The following is a 25,750-nucleotide window of genomic DNA, read 5'->3' as shown; positions in this document are numbered from 1 at the left end:
CGCCCACTGCAACCTCCTTATACAGGTCCTTTTGCCGTAGTGAGGCGTTCCACGGACGGGAAAACCCTGACCCTGGACATTAAGAACAAAGAGGTTGTAGTGAGCGTCGATCGTGTCAAACCAGCTTTCGTGGACTCAGATGAAATCCTTAGTTCTGGTACACCTGCTCCAGCGGCTCTGCAGCCTCAGGACGTACCTCAGGCGCAGCCGGCTAAGCCCGCTCCTCCTATTACTATACCTGCGGATACCACAAGCAATTCACGACCTTACACCACACGGTCAGGTCGTAACGTTAGGTTTAAGGACAGCGACGAATACTGTTATTTTTAAATTGTAGTTTTACTAACGTCATTGTTTGTTATCTTTCTCCGTGGGGGGGTGGTGTGGCGTGTGAACACCTAGCTCAAATAGTTTATCTCAGGCTGGCAACACCACCCCCTACACGCCATATTGAATACTGAGACTAGCACCGGCGTACACGCCGCTCTCTGATCTTTTATTTCTAATTGTTTAAATTAAGTACTACACCGTAATCTTATTATGTGAAACGTGCAAGGATATTACACGAAGTATACAAAGTGACTGCAGTTCTCATTCATCTCCCACGTCATCCCTGCCCGGTGACGGGAAACAGGTATGTAAAGCGACTTAAAACTTCTTTTAAAAAGATACATAGGTACAGTCAGCAGCAAAAGTTACTAAGCGGGCCAGGTATTCAAAATTACCTTGACACACTCTTATTCTCTTAAGAGCGCTATTACATTTCGGCGTTGAGCGAGTTTAGGTATTTTACGCGCTGCGGCAGGCCGTGCGAGCTCAGTACGCCGATCCCTTCTACCAAACTCGCACTACAATGATGGATTAAACATTCTTGATCCTTCGCGAAGCATATTGAAATCAACCATAACAACACTAACTGTACTTAACTTTTAAAGTTCTAAAACTGTTATTTGGTAAGTACGAAAATACTAAATGCAGTGCAAATGTACATAGGGGCTGTTCATAAATTACGTTATCTATTTTTGACGATTTTTGACCCCCCCCACCCCTCAAATCATCCAAAAATCAAGCTTCGGATGAATCTGTTTCCTCCTACGTCATGTTACCATCATCCGATGTCCAGACCCCCCCCCCCCCCACTCCTCCCATTTGAAACGACGTAATTTATGAATAGCCCCATACTTGTACTTATGAAGGTATATTACTCGAAAGAAATTATAGGTACCTACTCGCTTATTTACATGTTTCGTCATTGCATTTGGTACCTATAGGTTGTAAAGTTTGTATCAACGAGGGTTTAAAAACGAACTGGTACTGAGGATCTGATGATGATTAAGGTGGTCACGGATACCAATCAACCATGTAGTAACATGATTAGGCTCGTTTGATTCGTCTCAACAAGATCTTTGACACTGAAGATACACAGGGTCTGATGATGGAGCTGGAAGGTGGCCACGGGTACCAGTCTATCATGTAACTAAACAACTTCGTGTTTGGGCTCGTTTGATTCGTCTCAACAAGATCTTTGACACAAGACAGTACTCAGGCTCTGATGATGGAGCTGGAAGGTACCATTACCAATCAACCATGCAACTAAACCACATCGTGTTTAGGATCGTTTGATTCGTCTCAACAAGATCTTTGACACTAGGTGATACTCAGAGTCTGATGATGGAGCTGGAAGGTGGTCACCGGTACCAATCAACCATGCAACTAAACCACTTCGTGTTTAGGCTCGTTTTATTCGTTTCAACAAGATCTTTGACACAAGATAGAACTCAGGGTCTGATGTTGGAGCCGGAAGGTGGTCACCGGTACCAATCAACCATGCAACTAAACCATTTCGTGTTTAGGCACGTTTTATTCATCTCAACAAGATCTTTGACACAAGGTAGTACTCAGGGTCTGATGATGGAGCGCGAAGGTGGCGACGGGTACCTGTCTATCATCATCAGCTCCATCATCAGACCCTGAGTAGTATCTTGTGTCAAACATCTTATTGCGACGAATCAAATGAGCACAAACACGAAGTGGTTCAGTTACATGGTAGACTGGTACCCGTGGCCACAGTCCAGCTCCATCATCAGACCCTGAGTACTAACTTGTGTCAAAGATCTTGTTGCGACGAATCGAACGAAGCCAAACACGAAGTGGTTTAGTTGCATGGTTGATTGGTACCGGTGACCACCTTCCGGATCCATCATCAGACCCTCAGTACTACCTTGTGTCAAAGATCTTGTTGCGACAAATCAAACGAGCCCAAACACGAAGTGGTTCAGTTACATGGTAGACTGGTACCCGTGGCCACAGTCCAGCTCCATCATCAGACCCTGAGTACTAACTTGTGTCAAAGATCTTGTTGCGACGAATCGAACGAAGCCAAACACGAAGTGGTTTAGTTGCATGGTTGATTGGTACCGGTCACCACCTTCCGGATCCATCATCAGACCCTCAGTACTACCTTGTGTCAAAGATCTTGTTGCGACAAATCAAACGAGCCCAAACACGAAGTGGTTCAGTTACATGGTAGACTGGTACCCGTGGCCACCTTCCAGCTCCATCATCAGATCCTGAGTACTATCTTGTGTCCAAGGTCTTGTTGAGACGAATCAAACGAGCCTAAACACGAACTGGTTTAGTTGCATGGTTGATTGGTACCGGTGACCACCTTCCGGCTCCAACATAAGACCCTGAGTACTATCTTGTGTCAAAGATCTTATAGAAACGAATAAAACGAGCCTAAACACGAAGTGGTTTAGTGGCATGGTTGATTGGTACCGGTGACCACCTGCCGGCTCCATCATCAGACCCTGAGTACTATCTTGTGTCAAAGATCTTGTTGAGACGAATCAAACGAGCCTAAACACGAAGTGGTTTAGTTGCATGGTTGATTGGTACCGTTGACCACCTTCCGGCTCCATCATCAGACCCTGAGTATTATCTTGTGCCAAAGATCTTGTTGAGACGAATCAAACGAGCCCAAACACGAAGTGGTTTAGTTGCATGGTTGATTGGTACCGGTGACCACCTTCCGGCTCCATCATCAGACCCTGAGTACTATCTTAAGTCAAAGATCTTGTTGAGACGAATAAAACGAGCCTAAACACGAAGTGGTTTAATTGCATTGTTGATTGGTACTGGTGACCACCTTCCGGCTCCATCATCAGACCCTGAGTACTATCTTAAGTCAAAGATCTTGTTGAGCCGAATCAAACGAGCCCAAACACGAAGTGGTTTAGTTGCATGGTTGATTGGTACCGGTGACCACCTTCCGGCTCCATCATCAGACCCTGAGTACTATCTTGTGTCAAAGATCTTGTTGAGATGAATAAAACGAGCCTAAACACAAAGTGGTTTAGTTGCATGGTTGATTGGTACCGGTGCCCACCTTCCGGCTCCATCATCAGACCCTGAGTACTATCTTGAGTCAAATAAATACATATAGAATGTCAGGTCGTTTCAAATATTTTTAATCCTGTCCGGTAGTTTATTAAACTGTACCATTATAAATTATAATACTATAAAAACGGTGCTAGGATCAAAGTCTCTCGTTGCGGTTTACACGCACACAGTATAGCGTTTTACACGGCGCCCGCCGCACACAATGATAAAAAACCTCGTCGTCGCCGTTGAAAATGTGCGGAGCCGACCGACACACGTCCTGCCTCTACAAGCTCTGCCGCGGCACTGAGCTGGCGCAGCGCGCGTCATCGGTAATATAGAGTAGTTTTCAAAAAATTGCCAAAAAATTATAGTAGAATTTCATAAACACTAATGTATACCAACAGTATAAGCAAACGTTGCAGATTGCTTGAGTATGAAAATGACTTCGATATTAAGTAGATTTTCGTAGGAATTGACACTTGTTTCGGAGAGAAAATCGAGTTCGTTTTACTTTGATTTTCTCTTTCCCAAAGGTATGTAGGAAAAATATAGTTTGATATGCCTAAAGTACAGGGTATTAGTAATACAAAATAGCCAGGTTTAGCAGAGTAAAATTCTCAACATTTCCAAATAAGAGCTCGCCATTCAGTGCTTCACGGGGTTTTTCGGAAACGACCATCAGAAAAAAAATCATTACTAATTTAATAAGTCCTTTTTCTAATATTTACAACGACATTTATAAAGATAAGAAGACGCTTTTACTGGAACAAGTACTCATTGTTTCTAATAATGAGCGCAAAGTCCTGAATTTCGTCGACTAGTATCATCAATTTTGCATTATTTCGACTTTTCTTGTAAGAGCGCTCTTAATAATAAAGTCGCGTCAAGATCATTTTGAACACCTGGCCCGCTTAGTAACTTTTGCTGCTGACTGTACCTGTTTCAGCAAGTATAAACTAGGATTTCCCATAGGTATATATGTGCAGTAGCTGAGAGCATGAAACAAATTAGCCTAAATAATATACTTTCTTAATGACTAACATAAGGACAACTTATACAAGAATAATCTATTCCATCAATATTTAAGCTCTCAATATTTTTGTTACATTTTTAAATAATAAATTTATTTTTCGTCTTGGTTGAGCTGTTCACGTATATAAACCGCCGTAGGTAAGTATTGTCTGACTGAACTTCTGAAGAGAAACTACCTACTACGAACGCCTCATATTGAGCGAGATTTAATCCTGCAACAAACATATGTAAGGATTAGGTAATGTTGCGAAAAAACGGCGATATAATCAAATTTCTTAATACTGTTTTAAAAGTTTACCTTTGTAAATTATGTAGTCGAATCAGTCGCTGAAAATAGTAAGATATGTGGGCCTATGGACGGTTTCCAGGACACAATGTGTGGTCTTATTGGATAGATTTAGGCATACGTTTTAATTTTATTTATGCCTTTTAACCCTAAAACAAAAAAAACTGCACATAATCTTAAAAGTTCCCAAGTTCTTCCCATGTTCTTCCAGTACTTGTCATAACCTAAAATTTTAGTAATGTTTACTATGAACGAGTATGATTATACATTGCAGGCTTAGCTTTGCTTAAGGTAATGCACAATCTTATTAAATATCAGAAAATATCACAGGTCACAGCAGAAATATCTCTTGAAATAAAAACGATTCAGAATGTCAACAAACAAGTTGGCCACAGATAAAACACAGACGACACGCGATTTTGGAATTATTCGAACACAGTGTTGCTAGCCCGCGATTTTTCAAATTTGCCGCCTTTTTCTACTGACAAGATTTGCTTGACGCAGTATATGTTGCCAGGAATGTTAAAACGTGTTTTTAATATTGTCGCTTTGCGTATGTTTTGTCCCTCACGGAGGCACGCGTATAGCTCGTCTATGTAATACTAGGTCTATGGAATATGTTAATACAAAAACAGGCACTACACTATTCTATTCATCACTCGCAAGTCCGGGGTCAAACAGAGGGGTTTGAATGTTTTATTTTTACTATTTCGGAACGTCCCACAATCTCGTAGACTGTTTGAGTAAATTAATTAAACGCGTGTCAAATGGTCATTTTTTCCTACCTACCTAAAGTCAGACCAAGAATAGTCTGCAGCGGATTTGATAGCCCACGCAGTGGAAGTGTTATTTTAAACGTTAAACTTCTATGAAATTATGACGTATAAATGACACTTGCACTGCGGGGGCTATCAAATCCGCTGCAGACTTTTTTTGGTCCGACTATACTACCGAGTTAAGGCGTAATTAGAGTGATAGAAAAAGATGACCGCACTTTGCGAACTTTGGGGCTCACGGTAGGCCCCCAGAGGTTCTACCGCGAAAATCGAAATTCGATATTTCTTTATTTACTTCTCTGTCGCTCGAATAAGCAAGAGCGATAGAGAGGTAGATAACTTTTTAGATTTTTCGTTGTTGGTGGTAGGCAGACGGCAATTAAAATAAATCCTCAAGCATTCCGGCACACAAATGTTTATATTCTCAAGGTTTGAAAATATAAACATTTATATATCAAAGCCAGAGGAAAATATTATGAAGATAGGTTAATATTTTTAGGGTTCCGTAGGTACCCAGAGGGTAAAAACGGGACCCTATTACTAAGACTTCGCTGTCCGTCTGTCTGTCCTATTCTGCTTTCTTCACTCATTCTACATTGAAAGCCACCGACGATTGTGACGAATGTAGAATGAGTGACGAAAGCAGAATAGGACTAATTTAAGAACTTGACGAAAAACGAATGGGACGACCCAAGAGGATACCCTGTCCGTCTGTCTGTCTGTCTGTCTGTCTGTCTGTCCGTCTGTCTGTCACTAGGCTGTATCTCATGAACCGTGATAGCTAGGCAGTTGAAATTTTCACATAAATGATGTATTTCTGTTGCCGCTATAACAACAAATACTAAAAATAGAATAAAATGAATATTTAAGTGGGGCTCCCATACAACAAACGTATTTTTTATTGCCGTTGCATAATGGTACGGAACTCTTCGTGCGCGAGTCCGACTCGCACTTGGCCGGTTTTGTTTCAGTTAAAATTATTTAAGGTAACATTTTTAATTAAGTATACATTTTGCAAAAGACGGCGTTTGAGTCAACGTAATTTTGAGTCACCCTGTCTGTAAGTACTACTTGTCTCATATAAGCTTAAATTAGGGTGTTTAAGGGTAAGTTTACTCCTAGCAGGTAAGTTCACACATTCTCAGTGATAATAATAGGTAATTATAGTAACAGCACCAGTCATGGGACATTTAAGAGGAAATTTGGAGTATTTATGATATTTCCCTTGTACATGTAAATGGTCTTCCGCTTAGCGTGTTAAAAGATGAAAGTCCTATCCGCCTTTCATGTTTTAGGCGTGTTGTATCAAAGATACCGAAATGAGTTTCCACATAATTAACAAATTAAAACTATGCTTTTTTTCTCCAGTCATGGACACCAAAGCTCCAGTAATGGGCCCCCGGTAATGGACGTGGATCCAGTAATGGGCCCTCTATAATGGTCATTGCTCTATCAGTATAAAATATTGAAATGGGGAATAAGTTATGGCAAAAAAATAAATTTTTGGTATAAGCTTTTATCGCTGAATGTATTTTTCTTTCCACAGCCAATTATTATTGTATTAGATTCATCGAGACAATTCTAATATACCCAAACACAATTAGTTAGGGTTTATTGCGATAAAGTTCCCATGGCCACTTCCTGTCTCCATTATCAGACCAAGTCCATGTTATCATAATGTTGCATTATCATCCGATTTGCATACCTACTTAATTACGTACTTACACAAAATTTCAACTGAATCGGAAATCGAAAAGTGGGTCAAATTCAGCTACCAAGATTTGACCCACACTAACTAACAAGGCAAGTTAAATAAAAGTTTGGAAAAACGATATTAATTTATCCTAAGTCCGAGAATACCTCCTGGTTGACATATTTCGTAACTACATTTTACTTCTGTATTGTTTAAAACATGAAATTATGGCATGGCCAGCATCATCATGTCAATTGTCCCATCATAGGAGGTATGCAGTTTTACAGCTCCTATAATGGGATTGGGCCAAATACCACTATTTTTTTACATCTGTGGAGTCACAACATAGTGTGTTGTATACCTTATCTCATGGTAAATGCAATTAATAAAACACATTCTAGTTTTCATCAAGTATTAATTAATTAAAATTTAATAAATTAACTCACCTCTCTTAGCGAAGTTGTTAAGAATTTTTAGTGATTTTTTTTTTCAGTCGCACGACAACTTTTGGGTTGACGCACATTTCTTAAAAAATAACCGAATTTAATAAAAATTCAAACATAATCAGCTCTAGGACTCTTATTTATGATAAAAATATATCCAGTGTTTATAAACTACTTTTATATACTTATTTTAGAGGAATTGTGTTTTTTTGTCCCATTACTGGTTCCGTGTCCATTATAGGGTATACTACTATATGCTATGTTACGTAACGTCTTGAACAAGTAGGTAGAACAATTGGATCAATTGCACTGTGATTATTTTGAATTGCCTTTGCGTGAATGAATGGTACCTATTAATAGCGACACCGTACAATATCGGCAATAATTAATTTCATTCTACGCCAATCAATGAAGCATTCTTATACCTATTACCTAGGTATCAACCTACCCATAAAAATGATGCCACGACTCCTTATGATAACAATGGTAATTACCCGTGGATGAGAATAAAGCTGAATCCTGAAATCGAGATGTGTTATTAGTTGTACCTAAGTACCTATATATTTTTTCAATAAAATGACAGAGCGACTCAACACAACAAACCACGGAATGAGTTGTGTCGCGGCATTAAAATAAAATTAAAGGAATTTAGAGTAGGTAGGTAAAGTACACAGCGTAATCTTAAAATTCTTACACATACTCAACTCGCACTTCGACCACACTATCAAGCGAGAAGACTCACGGTTGCCACATAGGCATAAACACCCTGCTCTTTTATTTCACTAGAAGAGTCGTGAACTGTATGGGGTCTAATACATTCTACGACTCTTCTCTTTCTGCACAGACTACTCATTGAGTTTTGTGAACGATTGCGACATGAAAGTCGGGCGCTGAAGTTCTGAAAATCTATCATAACCTTACCTTCACCATTGGACTATCAGCTGCTGTATTCTGCAATGAGATTCCCATCTCACGCTGCATGTCGCGGCCTGCAGTGACAGTTGAATGGAACTGCACCAACAATACATGCAACTTGTACTGAACCGTCATTTACATTGTACTACCGGTGATTAAAAAGTCTACTACAACTTCCTTACGCTATTCTAATTTCAACCATAAGTCACTTACTATTAGGGTTGCAATTCGTTCGATACTCGACAGTTGTAAGATCTTTCTAATTTCAGAATGTGAGCTTTGCTTGTCCCACAATTTACATGTAGCGGAAGCTTTAATTACAGTCTAGACAATTTTTTATGGAAGCTACAGGCATCTGAATAATTGTTTACCAGAATTGACTTGTGACACTTAAAATATAGGCTTTGACCTGAAATCTGGCGCGGGAAAAGAGGTCATCACAAAACTTTACGTTGGTTAACATTAACATCGTATGCGGTTACAGAGGGGCTACCGCGAAAACCGAAATTCGCAAATTGCGGGGACCTTTTCTCTTTTACTCCAATGAAGGCGTAATTAGAGTGACAGAGAAAAATGCCCGCAATTTGCGAACATCGATTTTTGCGGTTATAGCTCAGTTTAGTGTCATAAACTCATAATGTCATATCGAATTTGAAGCCAAGCCACGGCATTTCTACATACCTAGAACGTAACGCTGCACGCTGTAAGCAAAGGGTCTACCGCGAAACACGCGTTCGACATGTTGCCTCCCTGTCGCACTTGTACATTCGTACGTAAGTGTGACAGGGGGCCAACACGTCGAACGTGGTTCGCAGTAGGCCCTCTGCGTAATATGGCGTCAACCGTAGACCAATGTCGTAAAAATGTACAGTCAGCAGCAGAAGTTGCTAAGCGAGCGAGGTGTTCAAAATTACCTTGACACGCTCTTATCCTCTTAAAAATAAAGTCGCGTCAAGATCATTTTGAACACCTGGCCCGCTTAGCAACTTCTGCTGCTGACTGTACATATGTAGGATAGTGTAGGCTGATGTGTTGTAGGGCAGAATCTGAGAACACACGTGTATCCGTTTCAAATGTGATTCGTGTGAGTTAATCATGCGAGCCTAGGGAATGCAATCTCGATCTCGCAATTTCGAGATCTCGCGAGATCTCGCACGAATTTTCGAGATTCAATCTCGCTGACAGGAAATCTCGATTTTAGCAATCTCGGTCGAGATCTCGGTTAATATTTTCGAGATCTCGAACGAGATTGAAAGATTGATCCGTGTGGATTACCTACTTTGTTTTGAGTAATCTTTTTGACCTTAGATTCATGTTATTTAGGCAGTGCTATTGTGCCGGCTTTAGCTGGCGATAAAAGCTCTGTGCGGAAAAATCGGACGAACTTAACGTACCCAGTCACAATTATGTATGAATTTTGCTCGCTTACTCTACATTTTTTTGTAAGTTGTTGAGTGCTTGTCAAAAATATCAACAGAGCATGTTTACTCTGCTTACAATTTTGTATAATTAAAATAAATTATTACTTACTACTTTTTCATAATTACATGCAAATTGGAGCTACATATAATAATAAATTTATTATATTTTTTTTTATAAAAATAGTTTTTTGATTAAATGTAGATTAATTTGTTGTTTTTATCTTCAAAATAAGACATGCCGTACTCTAAATAAGTAGTATATACGGAATTCTTCGAAATATTTGCTTAAAATAACACATTTTTAATTACTTTGTCAAATCTCGATCTCGTCGAGATTAATCTCGATCTCGAAAGTGTAACCGCCGAGATCTCGAAACACCCTATCTCGATTTAGATTTTTCGTGCGAGATCTCGAATCGCCAATCTTGGTGCGAGATTGCATTCCCTATGCGAGCCCTTTTCACTTATTCGACAAAAATAGACGACCGAAGTTCATGGGCAAAGGAGCGAGTGGCGGTTGAGTTTATCACTAATATAGATTTTTGTAATTAAGAATGTAAGAATGATTAGTCGTGGATTTTTTGTACAGTCAAAGAATTTAATTTTCAACCCATTTCGTACTTGTCACAGAGACAATGAACATATGAAAGTCGCTAGAGACGTCATAATGTTGTCACTGTGACAAAGTACAAAATGGGTATTGGGTAGGTACCTATATAGGAAGTTAAATTCTTTTATCTACGCACATATCATAAACTCTCTATTACGCCTTCAAAATCCGTAAATAATGGCCCACATTACGATAAACTGTTTTGTTCCAGCAAATTTCTTATCTGTGAAAATGTGGTAATAGCTTCATTACTATATCAAAATCGATTTGGTACCTAATGCATTCAAATTTCGAACATCTCTAAAAAAAGGCAATTCGATTTGACCCCTATTCTAATATCAGTCGAGATGACGTTTTATCCGAAATCAAATGACAATTAATGATTAAACGAACTTACCTGTAAGTGAAGTTCGATCATAATTATACGAAGGGTTTCGTCCGAAGATATTAGTAATTTAGGATTATAGAACACATTGTAGTTACGCGAAAGTGTAACCACTCATCACTTGTTTAGGGGAAAAAAAGGTAGCCAATACTGGCATCCCCTTTGTTTTTTTTTTTTTAACGGTTCCGCCGGCCTACCCAGGTCGACCCTCTTCATTTAGTTTAGAGCGGGCGGGAATGCATTACTAATATCTTCGGACGAAACCCTTCATATAATTATGATCGAACTTCACTTACAGGTAAGTTCGTTTAATCATTAATTATACTCGTGTTTCGTCCTCGATATTAGTAATTTAGGATTATAGAACACATTGTAGATGTTGAGAGCATGGAAGGAAATATCAGAATTGATAAACTTTAAGTTCATTCATACTGATTTATTACAATTATATATGTAAATAATAACATAACATCTTTTGATTTGTGTCCCTTACACTTAAATATACTGATTTATCAATATTAAATCATACAACTGAAATACTTCAATAGGTGCTTCATTAATTATGACAAACATAAGGATCTAGCAAATGCCGTATTTTCATTGTTAACGTCCGCGATAGTTCTGTTATAGAACCTGGCAAAAGTAGTGGAATTGCCACTCCATCCTGCAGCTTTTCTAATAGCTTCCAAACTTACACCCGCTTTGTAAGCAAAAGATGTAGAAGCATGTCTTGTACTATGCGAAGAAAAGATGGAGATGTCAATTCCGCTATTTTTCAGAGTTGTCTTAATCCAACGACTAAGTGTTGGAGACTTAACGCAATTATGAGGCTTATTAAGTCCTATAAAAAGCAAGTCAGATTTACGCAAATCTTTAGTTCTGTTGATATAAGCAATCAATGTTCGAGCAGGACATATTTGAGGGCGCTCTTCGAAACAAGGTAAGTAAAGAGTTGGCTGGTTGACACCCACTCTAGATGTTTTTATAATCTCAGATATTTTAATTATGATTTGATCAGAAAGATGTACTAAATTACTGATACAAATTTTTGACAGTGTCTGCACTCTGTGCGCTGTCACAAGAGCAAGTAAAGTTACACATTTCATTGAAAGTTGATTGAATGGTAAACTTTCATTTGGATAAAATTATCCTAAATAATTAAGAACCTTAGATGCATCCCATGTCACGTTATACCGTGGCATAGGCGGTCTAAGCTTAAAAACGCCCTTACAGAAACGTTTAATACGATCATCATCTGTTATTTGTCCTAATATAAGCGATAGAGCGGATCTGTGGCTGTTGATTGTGCCGTATTTTCCGCCTGAATTAAATATTTCTGTTAAGAATTCTATAATCATTGGCACTGAAGGACCGTATACATCAATTTGGTTCTTTAGACAAAAATCAAACCAACGTTTAAAACAAACATCGTATTGCTTAATTGAGCTGTCCGATAACGATGCCAGCATGATATTCACCGCAGACTGTGGGACACACCGCTGCAATAGCGACGTGCTGACAAAACCCCGGCAACCAAGGTAACGCTCACCCGGATGTTCCGGTTGCTGGAATCAGATATTACTGCGTATTTAGGATTTATCTTTAATAATTTTGACACTAAAAGTAGGCCAATCGGGTACTACCATGATACCCTCTGCCTTTTCAGTAATGATTTTTCTCAGAGCTTTTAGTATTACAGACACTGGCGGGAATGCGTAAAAGAAAAATTCATCCCATTCTATGGTAAACGCGTCATATGCATATGCATCTGAGTCTCTGTTCCAAGAAACGTACCTGTCACATTTTTTATTAATGCGACTTGCAAAAAGATCAATACTGGGATGTCCAAAATTTTTAATCAATATTTGGTAGCCCGCCAGGGAAAGTTCCCAATCCACATCCGGGTGAGAACGTCTAGATTCTTGGTCCGCAATAACGTTTTCTGATGATTTTATGTAAGACAGATCTTTAGTCACTTTTGTGAGATGGGGGTATTGGATACCCCCCATTCGATTTATATAAGATATAGCTGTGGTGTTGTCGACTCGTAAAAGTATTTGGCATCTGGAGCGATCTTTGGCAAATATTTTTAGGGCGAAAAATGCAGCCAGCAGTTCCAGTTGATTAATATGCAAGGTGCTTTCCTCTTGGGACCACCGGCCGCTCGCCGTCTGGTCATCGCACGCTGCGCCCCACCCCGTCGTAGAAGCGTCAGAAAAGATTTCGATAGAAAATAGGTCATCTCGGATACGGTGGCTTGAATCGCGAATAGCATTAATCCACCAATCAAAATCTGAATGGAGAGAATCGGGTATAGACATGTACCTATCAAAATCTTCATGACCTCTCAAATTTAAGTATTTAACACGTTCCATTTGTTTCGTGTACAGCCAGCCGTATTCCACGGCTGGACAAGCAGATATTAATAGACCAATCAATTGCGCAAATCTTCTAATTTTGCAATGCTTTATGAGCTTAAAGGATTCTAACTCATATCTTATTCGATTTCTGTTTTCGTCAGGCAATCTTACTTGCCATTTCTGGGAATCTATTATATAACCGAGGTATTTACAAGAAGTAGTTGGAATGCGATTACTCTTTTGTTCATTTATAATAAATCCCAGGGACTTTAACAGTGATTCTGTGGTTTGTAAGTTATTTATACATTCCCAATTAGATACACCTATCAGGTAAAGGTCGTCAAGATAAATCGATGATATGAGCCCGCACGAGCGTAACAATTTTATCACAGGTTTCATCAATTTGGTAAATATGTACGGCGCACTGCATAGCCCAAATGGGAGTACATTAAATTGGTATAATTTTGAATCTAAAATGAACCTTAGATATTTTCTAGAGTCGGGATGAATTTTGATCAAAAAATATGCATCCTTTAAATCCAGTGTGGACATGAAACAGCCTTTAGAAACTAACTTTAAAGCTGTGCGTAAATCTTCAAGTTTAAAATGATCAGTTGAAATGAATTTATTTAACTCTTTTAAATGAAGAATGAATCTCATGCTCCCATTAGGTTTGGGAATTAAGAAAACCCTCTCTACAAATTGATCAGAGGTAGGCTCACATTCTGAAATTACTCCTATGGATAGAAGATCATTGATCGATTCGGTAAATTTACACCTTTCAGAATATGAGCCGCTCGAAACAGCTGGACTGTTGGTCTGATATACCGGCTGGTTAAATTATATTTTATATCCATTTATCCAGGATAATACAGTTTGATCACCAGTAATCAGTGACCACTGCTTATGAAAATCAGCAAGTCTGCCAGCATAACGTACCGGTTCTAGCGCCGTCGATTGTGCTTGGCCCGAGGCCGTAGCGTCGATTGCTCGATGCTGCAGACTGATGTTTCTGTGTCGGACCCTTCGGCTGATTGCGAGCTGAGGGTCCCGTCTTCCAGTTTAAATTTTTTGGAAACTTTGATGGTATATGCTTCGATTTCTGTTGATCCACCTTAATATCTGTACCTGATTTCGATACAGCTTCCGCTGTTTTTAAGGTCTCTGGCAAATCTTCACCAAACAGGTATCTATCTATCTTTGTATTCGCTAATTGATCTCTAAAATCCTTTTTTAGTGAATACAGCGTGAAGTTCCTGCGAGTTGACGATTCACCGTATTGTATATCGCATAGTAAGCGTGCAACATCCATCAGCTGTTTAGAAATATTGTTGCTCTTATCCTTTGACTTTAATTGTGACGTCAGCATGCGGCCTACGCCTGTAATTGCTGCCGCGATCTGCTTTTGCCTCAGCTCAATAGCTTTATCCCTTTTTAAGACAGCTTCAGTTGATGCTGCTTTTATCTCAGCATTTAGCTGCGAAGCGGCAATCTTCATGCAATTGGAAGGTACTAAATATTTATCTAGTAGCTCTTGTCTTGATTGTTTTTCTAAGCCAGATGTGGCTATGTGTTCAAATCTGCTAGCCACTTCTTTGTTAATATCTTCGCCATATTCTTGACTCAGCGATGGATCGGTTCCCAATATTTCCAATATCTCGGCCTGACAGACCTCATCATCTTCAATTTCAATGGGTTCCACAGTCATATTTGCAGGTGGCAGATTGGCATACACAGGCATCGCATGTGATGGACCCGCGATCGGCTCGATTGTGTGTGATGGGTTAGCGATTGGCTCGGTTTCATGTGATGGACCGGCAATCGGCTCGACTTCGCTGCAGCGGCCGGCAACCTGCGCTGGGGGTGGCGGCGGCGGCGCGTCGTCGCAAGCCCGCGCGGTTGCATCTCGGTCTGGAAACATGATATTCGACCCATGACTAATCAAGTAGCAAATGGATGCATTACAACTTGCGCACTAACAAAAGCGAAGCATGTGGCGAAACAGTCCCACAGACTGATCTGAGTACATGCCTCTTTACAATGCGGCGGAATGGTCCTATAGACCTCCTGAATGCATTATTTTTGGGCGGCAAAATAGCTTAAACCCTGTGGCGAAACAGTCCCTAAGACTGATCTGGTTACAAGGGTTTTTGTTTTAATGTGGCGGAATAGTCCTATAGACTACCCTGAATGCAATATAATGCGACGAAATAGTCCTATAGACTACTCTGATTGCATTATATTTGATAAAATTATCAAGTTTATTTTTGTAAAAATAAGTGGGTAGTTTTAAGTACTAACCATTTTGGTAATCCAGATTTATCGACGCGGCCTCCGACGACGATGAACTTGACGACGAACATGTGGAGCACGAAGAGGACGAGGAAGAACGTCGGTTACGTTTAAGATCTTTTTTGAGTTTCTTTAGGTGTTTCGCCATCAACAACTCGAGTTCCTCCTCGTTCTTTCTCTTCGGCATGTCGAAACACGAACTCTTGACACAAGTGGAGTGGTTCAGCACTAAAAAGCGAATGAAGAGGGTCGACCTGGGTAGGCCGGCGGAACCAATACAAAAAAAAAAACAAAGGGGATGCCAGTATTAGCTACCTTTTTTTCCCCTAAACAAGTGATGAGTGGTTACACTTTCGCGTAACTACAATGTGTTCTATAATCCTAAATTACTAATATCGAGGACGAAACACGAGTATAATTGCATACAATATTGACAAATCCCGCATTGGTAATCGACCCCGACTCTAGTTTGTCTCTGAATTAAAAAAAAACTACGGATGCGTGACATGCGTGAAAAAAGTTTTCTTTTGCCGCCATTTGACGTACAGTTTATATTTTAATTAGTTTGTAAGTAAAAAATAATTTGTTTTGTTGTTTTTAAAGTAACTATAACAAAAGTTTCGTGTAAAATGTGCGATAAAGATATTTCGGAGACGCCAGCTCATATCCGCGAGTTCCGCAGAGAGGAAAGTGCCCCAATGTCGGCTGTAATATGAGGTTAGTGAATATATCATAGAAAGTTTATAATATGTGTGTAGATAAAGCAGTGTATGTAACTGTACATAATTAGGCATTAAAACACTCATGTGATACTATTATGAAACTCATTTCATTCGTTTCATAAAATCCGGCAATCTTTTGCCGATATCTTAAAGAAAGAAGGTGAATGGCAAGTAGTCGGGCGCTCAACATCGAAACCGAATTCACGCTATAGGTTTTTAGGTAAAAAAGGTTGTGCTAGCCCTAGTGGCGGAAAGTTTAAGGCCGCGGACTCGAAGTTACCAATGTTTATAACAAAAGTACACCCCGAAACAACTGAGCAAAACATAGTAGACTATATTTACGATAAGACCACAGAACGAATTACGCTAGAAAAGCTTTCAATTAAAAAAGGAAAGGATCACAACGCATATAAGTTTTGGGTACCTAAAAGTAAGCTAGACTTATTTTTGGACGAGTCCCTATGGCCTCAAGGCATAATTTTTAGACGATTTGTGAATTTTAAACACAGTAAAATGCAAGGGACTGGCAATACGGCCCTGGGCGGCGCGACTGAACAATTAAATGGGAGATAAAAACTCTTTATATAAATTAGTTACCTTTAATTGTAAGGGTGTGAAACGGTCGATCGATAGCGTACGACAATTATGTCAAGTATCGGACATAATTGCACTACAGGAGTTATGGCTTATGCCGGATAATATCCCATTCCTCGGCAGCATCGATAGTAATTTCGGCTATACTGGAACATCGGCGATCGATGCGACGGCCGGTATGCTACAGGGCCGACCATACGGAGGAGTCGCGCTACTTTGGAATAAAGCGGTGTTTCATAACGTATCCATAGTGCAATGTGGTAATCCGCGAGTGTGTGGTATTAGTGTATCGCTCGGGCAAAGGTCATTCCTGGTGGTAAATGTTTATATGCCAACGGACAAACTGGACAATTTGACTGAATTTACGGACTGTCTCGCGCTGGTAAGTGCTATTGTTAATAATAATGACGCCGAATCGGTTTACATTCTTGGAGACTATAATGCTCACCCGGGTGAGCGATTTTACAACGAACTGGCTTGTTTTTGTGCTGACCAGGAGTGGGTTTGTGCGGACGTTGAAGCGCTAGGCCGGCAGTCTGGAACTTATACGTTCATAAGTGAAGCACACGGATCGAAAAGGTGGTTAGACCACTGTGTGGCCACGAAATCTGCTGCACCTTCTATTACCGGTGTCTACGTTAAACTCGATGTCATGTGGTCGGACCATTTCCCATTATTTGTAGAATGTGATTTTAATTTTGTTAAACCTAAAATAGTATGTAATAAAAACTTAGTAGTAAATAAAGTCATATGGGGTGAAAGAAATTTGGAACAAATAAAATTGTACAGCGTCCAATGTCACGATAGATTAAAAGAAATAGATTTTCCAGAGCCTTTCCGGGACTGTAGTGGCCGATTGTGTAACAACCCTAGTCATCTTATCTTAATTGACAAGCTGTATAATGAAATTGTAACCGCTATGAGTGATGCTGCAACTATTTCTTATGATTTAAAATTAGTACGAAATAAAAAACGTGTGATAGGTTGGAATAAATATGTTAGCACAGCTCACAGAGAGGCTAGGTGTAAATTTAATCTGTGGGTATGGTGTGGAGAACCCAAGGCGGGGCATATTTACGACGATATGCTAGAAAGTCGAAAGATTTTCAAAGCGCGCTTAAAATGGTGTCAAAAACACGAGGAGCAAATAAAAATGAATATCATTGCGGAACATCATTCTAGGCGCGATTTTAGAAGTTTTTGGAAATCTACCAATAGATTGAATGGTAAGCCGAGCCTGCCTGTGAGTGTCGGTGGAGTAAGCGAGAACGGGTCTATAGCTGAGGTATTTAGGCAGCACTTTACAGTCAATTCGCCTTTAGGGCCATCGCAGACTTTTATGGCTGACTCTGGGACCTGTGGACGGGAGACGACCGCTCAATTTACAGCAAAGGATGTAAAAATGGCTTTAACTTCTATTTCAAGAGGGAAGTCGCCCGGCCACGACGGTCTCAGTGTTGAGCATCTACATCATGCCGGCCCGCACGTGAGTCGAGTGTTAGCAATGTTTTACTCGTTTTGTATAGGACACACTTACTTGCCGGCTGACATGATGAAAACTGTAGTGGTTCCTATAATAAAAAACAAAACAGGCGACGTGAGCGATAAGTGTAACTATAGGCCGATTTCGCTTGCCACCATAGTAGCCAAGGTGCTTGACGGTCTGCTCAATGGCCAACTAGACAGATGTTTAAAAATTCACGACAATCAATTTGGATTTAAACCAGGCCTGTCGACTGAATCCGCTATCTTGGCATTGAAACAGACCGTCAGGTACTACACGGACCGCCGAACAGCTGTCTATGCCTGTTTCTTAGACCTTTCTAAGGCTTTCGACCTAGTGCACTACAACATCTTGTGGCGGAAGCTTGACGACATTAACTTGCCACCTGACATTAGTGGAATTTTTAAATACTGGTACCACAACCAGGTTAATGTCGTCAGATGGTCGGGATCCTTTTCACAGCCATATGGCCTGGAATGTGGTGTACGGCAAGGCGGGTTAACCTCACCGAGGCTATTCAATCTCTATATTAACGCACTGATAGAGGAGCTCAGTAACACCCGTATCGGCTGCCATATCGATGGAGTTTGCGTAAATAATCTGAGCTACGCCGACGATATGGTGTTACTGAGTGCCTCGGCCTGCGGATTGGCTAAGCTAATTTCTATATGTGAAAAATACGCATCTAGCCACGGTTTGTTGTACAATGTGAACAAAAGCGAATGCGTTGTCTTTAAGGTCAGAGGTAAAGCTACACCCAAGTTTCCAAGTGTCAAACTAAATAGCCATCCGCTACGAATAGTGGATCAGTTTAAATATTTGGGACACATGGTAACCTCTGACCTTAAGGACGACATAGATATCGAACGCGAACGCAGAGCGTTGTCCGTGAGAGCTAATATGATAGCCCGCAGGTTTGCTCACTGCTCCAAAGATGTAAAAGTCACCCTTTTTAGGGCTTACTGTACGACTTTCTACACAAGCAACCTGTGGGCTGATTATACTCATAAACGGTACAGCGCTCTGCGTGTTCAATATAACAACGCTTTCAGAGTGCTGATGGGGCTGCCCAAATTCTGTAGTGCATCGGGGATGTTCGCGCAGGCGCGAGTAGACTGCTTCTACACCACCATGCGCAAGCGAGCTACATCCCTTGTGCGCAGAGTGAGGGCCAGCTCCAACAGCATTCTGAGAATGTTGGCAGGCAGAATCGATTGCCTGTACTTGAATAACTGCTGCTTGATACACGCACGCAGAAATAAATAAATAAATATAGTTATTTTAAGGATAGTTATGTAGTTCTAACACTAGGATAACACTATTTATATTACTAACACAAATGATCCTCGATGGTCGTAAATAAAGAATTTATTATTATTATTATAAACCCACACTCGTATTTTAATGCCTTTCATTATGTAGCAGTCACATAAACTACTATGAATGTACGAACAAAATATTATGTAGGTACAACATAATATTTTGTTGTTACATAAACACAACCACACATTTTATAAAAAATATCGCACAAATGGTCCATATGGATATAACCATCAAATAGCCATTACCGTTGAAGCCCACATTACAACAGCAGCCGCATTCCGACTTTCACAATTTTAACTTGATTTGATATTTGATAATAACTTGACAGTTAGGTATAGTGTGAATCAAACGATCTGATCTAGTTTAAGTACTCAAAGAGTCTCAAGAATACAATACCATTGAGTGGTAAACCACAAATTAGGATAATCCCCTCGTAGTAAAAGCAGATTATAACCGCCTTGAAATGTTAGTATAGATTAACGACTCTATTTCTTTAAACAATAGACTACAAAATACACTAACTAAATAATGGCTAACCTAACTTTTTTTGCATTTAACAACCATCGACACTCAAAAAGAACACACTCAGTAGAAAAACAGCTATGAGATACCATAAAATTCCATTATATTTTCGGCTCTATAGTCTTACCATAAGGATAAAAATGCTTTGAAGGTAAGAATAACATTCACACGTTTTGCATTTAGAGATAACAGATGTGCCGCCAGGGTCGTACTCGCATTGTTGCAATTGATAAGCACGTGGTTTATCTGTTTATGTCGGAATGTTATTTAGTGGTAATTTTTTCTGACCTATACCTAACTACAATTGTAATAAAAGAGCGAGCGAGACACCAATAAAAAAAAAATTACCTGGCCTGTTATCAAATTGTGGGACACATTATGATATGATTGTAGTTTTAAATCTTAGTGTCTAACTGGCTTTCGCTCGTTCAGTACATGTGTTCTTACTCAATTCCTACTGATCTTTTACGCAACTTGGCTAAGTTTTACCGGACATTCCCTGCTTTCGATTGGATTTAGTACCTTGTGATTTTAACGACCCTGGCTACGTTTTACTGGACTTGATAATAATTATGTGGCGACCGTGGGTCAATGCGAGTGCAAGTGGACATTAACTAATATGTATAATAATTATACATTTTTATCTTTCTACATATTTTATTTAACACCAGAATACGTCCCTATCGTGGCTAAGGTGCATGTGACTTTCCAAAAGATTGAATATGATATTATCTTTTTAGACCATTTTAACCCCATTCAACAAGAAATAAGGTTTAGAATGCAATATACATGCAATGTACTTTTAACTTATTTTGTAAGTAAATTGGTTGGCGCCTACGAAAACAAAAGCAGATAATAGGATTGTAATAGAACAATGCCATTGTTAGTACAGGTAAGTGAACAAGATCAGTTCAAAAATTTTTACCTATACTCTTAACTTAACCGCGAAAAACGAAAATTGAAATTTGGTTAGCTACGGCCAAGTGTAAAAATATGGGTGCATAATTATAAGTATTATAACTTACTCAAAAATATGTCCCATAGTTATTCATTCGCTGACATATTTAAGAGCTGTGGGACATGGGACATATTTTTGAGTATGATGTGTGCACCCATATTTTTACACTCGACTGTACCTATCTGTCTCTCTATCCCTCTTGCATATTCGAGCGCTAGAGAGCCTGTATCAAAAAAATTTTTTCTAAAAAACTTATTAACAAATCAAGTTGATATTTTGACAGTTCAAATGCGTCCCCAGCGCTGTTGACAACCACCATATCCACAAAACGCTTTACCGCACGTAGAAGCTTCCTAACCGCAAAGATGAGAATCGAAGATAAAATGTATGAGGCCGTTACTTCCAAATGGACTGTCGAACACCTTTTGGCACTCACAATCTCGACAATTCTGTGTAAAAGTTTTCGTTCCTTTATTTTATGTTGCTGGAAAGGATTTGTTTTAAGATAACATCACAATAACACTGTAGTAACATAATTTGGTAGCCCAAGCGTAGAATAGGGGCCCGATTCTTATAGTTTTGAATCGGTTTTGATACGTCGAACGTTACGATCGACTTGGTGATTGGCACATAATCTTGCCCATGTTTGTCACATCATTTGCCATGCAGCGATCTTCAACGTGGTATCTAAACCGTAAAATAGTAAAAGTTGCTCAGTATAATCCCAAAACCTCCTTGGCAACGGGAATGCAGTTATTTTTAGCCACCCTGTGTATAATGTACCTATATGTCATTCGGATACGCAAGAGCGATAGAGAGGCAGATGAATATTTTCGATTTTGGCGGTAGGCCCTGTCTCGCCGACTAATGAAATTTTACACACTCAGCAGGCCTACTATGGATGGCTTTATCCACGTAACAAAATATCAGTCACTTTTTTAACATTGACAGAGAGCGCGATCGAAAGTGACGGATATCATGACGCTGTCATGTAGACAAGAACGCGCGTCTATATCCGTAGGTACAGGTAAAATAAGGTAGATAAGAGTATGTAATGAGAATGAGCGACGGAGAAACAGAATAGATAACGATTGTGGACTTTTTTTGACGGGATCATAAAAACGCAATAAGGAACCACGAAGTAAATTTCTGGCATTAGGTTAACTAAGGATTTAAGTATTCGCAGTTTAATTCAATCACGTTCTCGTCACGTCAATGACAGCGACAGGTTCTCGAGAAAAACCCGTGATACGTGCCCGTATTTTTAATCATCCTGTTAAAACAATCCAAGCGCACATGGTTCTGACGAAGCGGAAAGCACGGATGTACAGCCGCCATCGGATATGGCATATCGGAGCGGCCAAGGTGCTCACAAATATCTGAACACGTCACAAATATCTGAACGCGCGTTAGAGTGCGTGTTCAAGTACCTACTACCTACCTACATATTTTTATGCACCTCAGCCGCTCTGATGTTTTATACCTGATGGCGACTGTACTACCTATACCACGTCTTTTTTATACCGTACGTCGGTGGCAAACAAGCATACTGGATATTGACTTTATGGACAATTAAAAATTTGTATCGAATTAGTTTTTTGCTCCAGGTCGCTACGTCTTACGTAGGCAAACAACGCGCGAACGCGAAGCGGCGCGGCGCGGCGAGGAAGAAACAAAACGTTGATTGATACGTATAGGTGTGTCCTAATACTCGCACATGAGCGATTTAGACGCGAAGCGGCGCGGCGCGGCGCGGCGGCCTTGTCCGACTAGGGAGACACTCCACGATCGCCATGGCCGCACGCAGACACAGTTTATTAGAAAATTCGTATTTAAATTATGAGTAAACTATGTCTTTTTATGCAAGTACTTTTGGTTTACTGGCATTTTGATTTGGCACCGCCTTCAAAAACTAAGTACACAATTACCCGGGTGGTTATTAATTTGCTTATTATTAGGTATTAATTACGTTTTGGCAGAAATTGGCTTTACGACGGGATAGGGACTGGACAAGGATAGGGGTGGGGTCTGGGTAGGTATATAAAAAATATTTTGTGCTTTTCAGTGGGTTGGGTTTTTGAAGGCTTTTTTTTAAGAAATTGTATTAAGTTATTTTGGTTTAATGTTTGTTTATTTTTATTGATTTTATTACATTTTTATTTCGTTTTATTTATTTTTGTTTCATTATGACGATCGGTTGAGTCTTTTATGCCAATTTCCGCGGATTTGAATTTTTTTAGTTTTGTGCCTATATAGATTACAGGAAAACCTATAAAGAAATCAAACGGGAGTCGATTAATCAAATCAAAGCCGGTAATTCTATATACGCCACGCCTCTAGCTGCGTCATATTCGCGTCTAAAAATCTAATGGATTGATCGCGCCCGTTTCGCGCCGCGCCGCGCCGCTTCGCCACCGCGTCAAAATTGCTCACCTATTAGGACACTTCCATATGCAACAACGCAGTTTGTATTTTCCGCGCCGCGTCTCGCCGCGCCCCGCCGGCCGACTTTCGCGTGTAAATCGCTCCGCGTCGCGCCGCGCCGCGTTCACAACGAGATCGCTTACGTAGGACACTTCTATGGGCATCAAAGGATTGATTTAGCCGCGTCGCGCCGCTTCGCTTCGCAATCGCGCGATGTTCGCCTACGTAAGACGCTGCGTTAAACTCTTATAATAATCAAAATATCGAATAAAAGTCAAACGTCCCCCTTCCTTTCGTCATAGCTATGGATACTATAAAATAAATTGTGTAAAAATATTTTCCATAATGTTAATATGCAGGGAGGAAAATGGGGACTACTTTTTAATAATGAAGTAGACGTCCACAATTGTCTTAAAGATAACTCTCGCTAGACCGCGCCGGGCCCGGGCTGAGGCGTCCGATATATCATTTTCTATGACGGCTGATCGGTGATCACGTGGTACTTTCTATATAAACGAAGCGCCGGTAGCTTCGACCCGGCCCCGGCCCGGTCTAACGTGAGTCATCCTTTAATTGTACGAGTTGCGATTCTTCGGTATCACTTTCGTTAAAGTAAAGTACACTCAGTACGAATTCTATACACAGTTCTGTGTCATATTTATTCAAATGGATCGCAGAGGCATCGCACGGTTGAACGCTTCTTTTTGAATTGACAGGAAATTGTGCTACGTTTCACGGTGATTGTTAAAGTATTGAAACCAGCATTTTGACTTTATGTACTCGTAAGTATGTTTTTATAAATGTCGATCGGATAGTCGGATATTTCGATTTTGCAGGATTCTTTCCTGTCTGGTCTATTTGGTATAGGATACGGTATGCGTACGATCGAGTCAATGGAGAATTATGTGACCGATTGCTGTAATATTCGTGTTTGAGACAGCACTAGTAGACGATACCAAACAGGATTAACTAAATAATAACTAAATTAGTATTAAACTAGCGACCCGTCCCGGCTTCGCACAGGTTACACAAAACCTTGACAAATTATATAGGTACCTAAACCTTCCTCAAGAATCCCTCTATTGATAGATGAAAACCGCATGAAAATCCGTTCAGTAGATTTTGAGTTTATCGCGAACATAGGTACCTACATACACACAAACAGACAGACGTGGCGGAAGACTTTTTTTTATAAATTGTAGTGATTGTGATAAATACTACAAGTACCTATTACCTACCTAAAAATTAAATTATTCTCACTTTAATGAGTGTTAGGTACTACGTAGGCTTTAATAATTCATGTACTTACATTATTGTAATTGGTAAAGTACTTATATAAACTACATAGATACTGTACTGGTTTTATTAATACACATTAAGTACTCATTTGACGTACAAATGAATCAGAGTTAGAGCAAAAAAACAATTAATTGTATCGAGTCATTTCGTTTATAAGTTGCTCTTCAAAATTCTCGGAGAGCACTTTTGCACAATAAGATAGGTTTTTATGTTCTTATTTTAAAAGGATAAAACCCAACCATTAACCACGTAGCAGCAGAAGTTGCTAAGCGGGCGAGCTGTTCAAAATTACCTTGACGCACTCTTATTCCCATAACAATAAAGTCGCGTCAAGATCATTTTGAACACCCCGCCCGCTTAGCAACTATTGCTGCTGACTGTACCTATTCCTCAATTTGGAACTAACTTTTATGCAATACCAACATTATAAACATATATACATTATTAAAGGACATAAACAGGAATATAAAACTAAAATACTGCTACGGGTAGGCGGTGAGAATAAATAAAACTGTAGTTTTTAAAATAACGAACTAAATTTATTCTCCCTTAACTTCCGCCGCAAGCACACGATTACGTCGTAGGGTAGGGTACGTTCTAGGCCGGTACTGATTTTGCTCCGAGGACAGTTCCACCACGCAAGTACTCCCCTGAAGCTGCCGGAGCCACTGCGGGTTGGGAGATGGACGAGCTGAGGGACGTCAGCTGGGGCCGCTCTTGAACTGCCGGGCTGTCTTCACGGCTACGGTTCTAGCCGTAACTAGGCTCCCTGGAATTTATTTCCATTGTGTAAAGGAAAGTTCTTAA

At 39.9% G+C, this 25,750-nt stretch overlaps 1 protein-coding gene and 1 long non-coding RNA gene across 2 annotated transcripts in view; one reads left to right on the top strand and one right to left on the bottom strand.

Annotated features, from left to right (window-relative positions):
- Positions 1-25,750, top strand: part of LOC134798162 (uncharacterized) — a 152,438-nt gene that overhangs the window by 27,326 nt on the left and 99,362 nt on the right. The gene's annotated exons all lie outside the window — the stretch shown is intronic.
- LOC134798004 (uncharacterized) lies at positions 14,219-15,784 on the bottom strand. The gene is made up of 2 exons (XM_063770338.1): positions 15,607-15,784; positions 14,219-15,216 (listed from the first exon to the last, which is right to left on the bottom strand). Exons 1-2 carry the CDS (start codon positions 15,782-15,784, stop codon positions 14,219-14,221), a joined length of 1,176 nt encoding a protein of 391 aa, XP_063626408.1.

The sequence above is a fragment of the Cydia splendana genome, chromosome 16, assembly GCF_910591565.1.
Source record: "Cydia splendana chromosome 16, ilCydSple1.2, whole genome shotgun sequence".
In the NCBI taxonomy this organism is placed as follows: domain Eukaryota; kingdom Metazoa; phylum Arthropoda; class Insecta; order Lepidoptera; family Tortricidae; genus Cydia; species Cydia splendana.
Note: the sequence above shows the minus strand (reverse complement) of the source record. Positions and strands in the feature narration are given on the sequence as shown.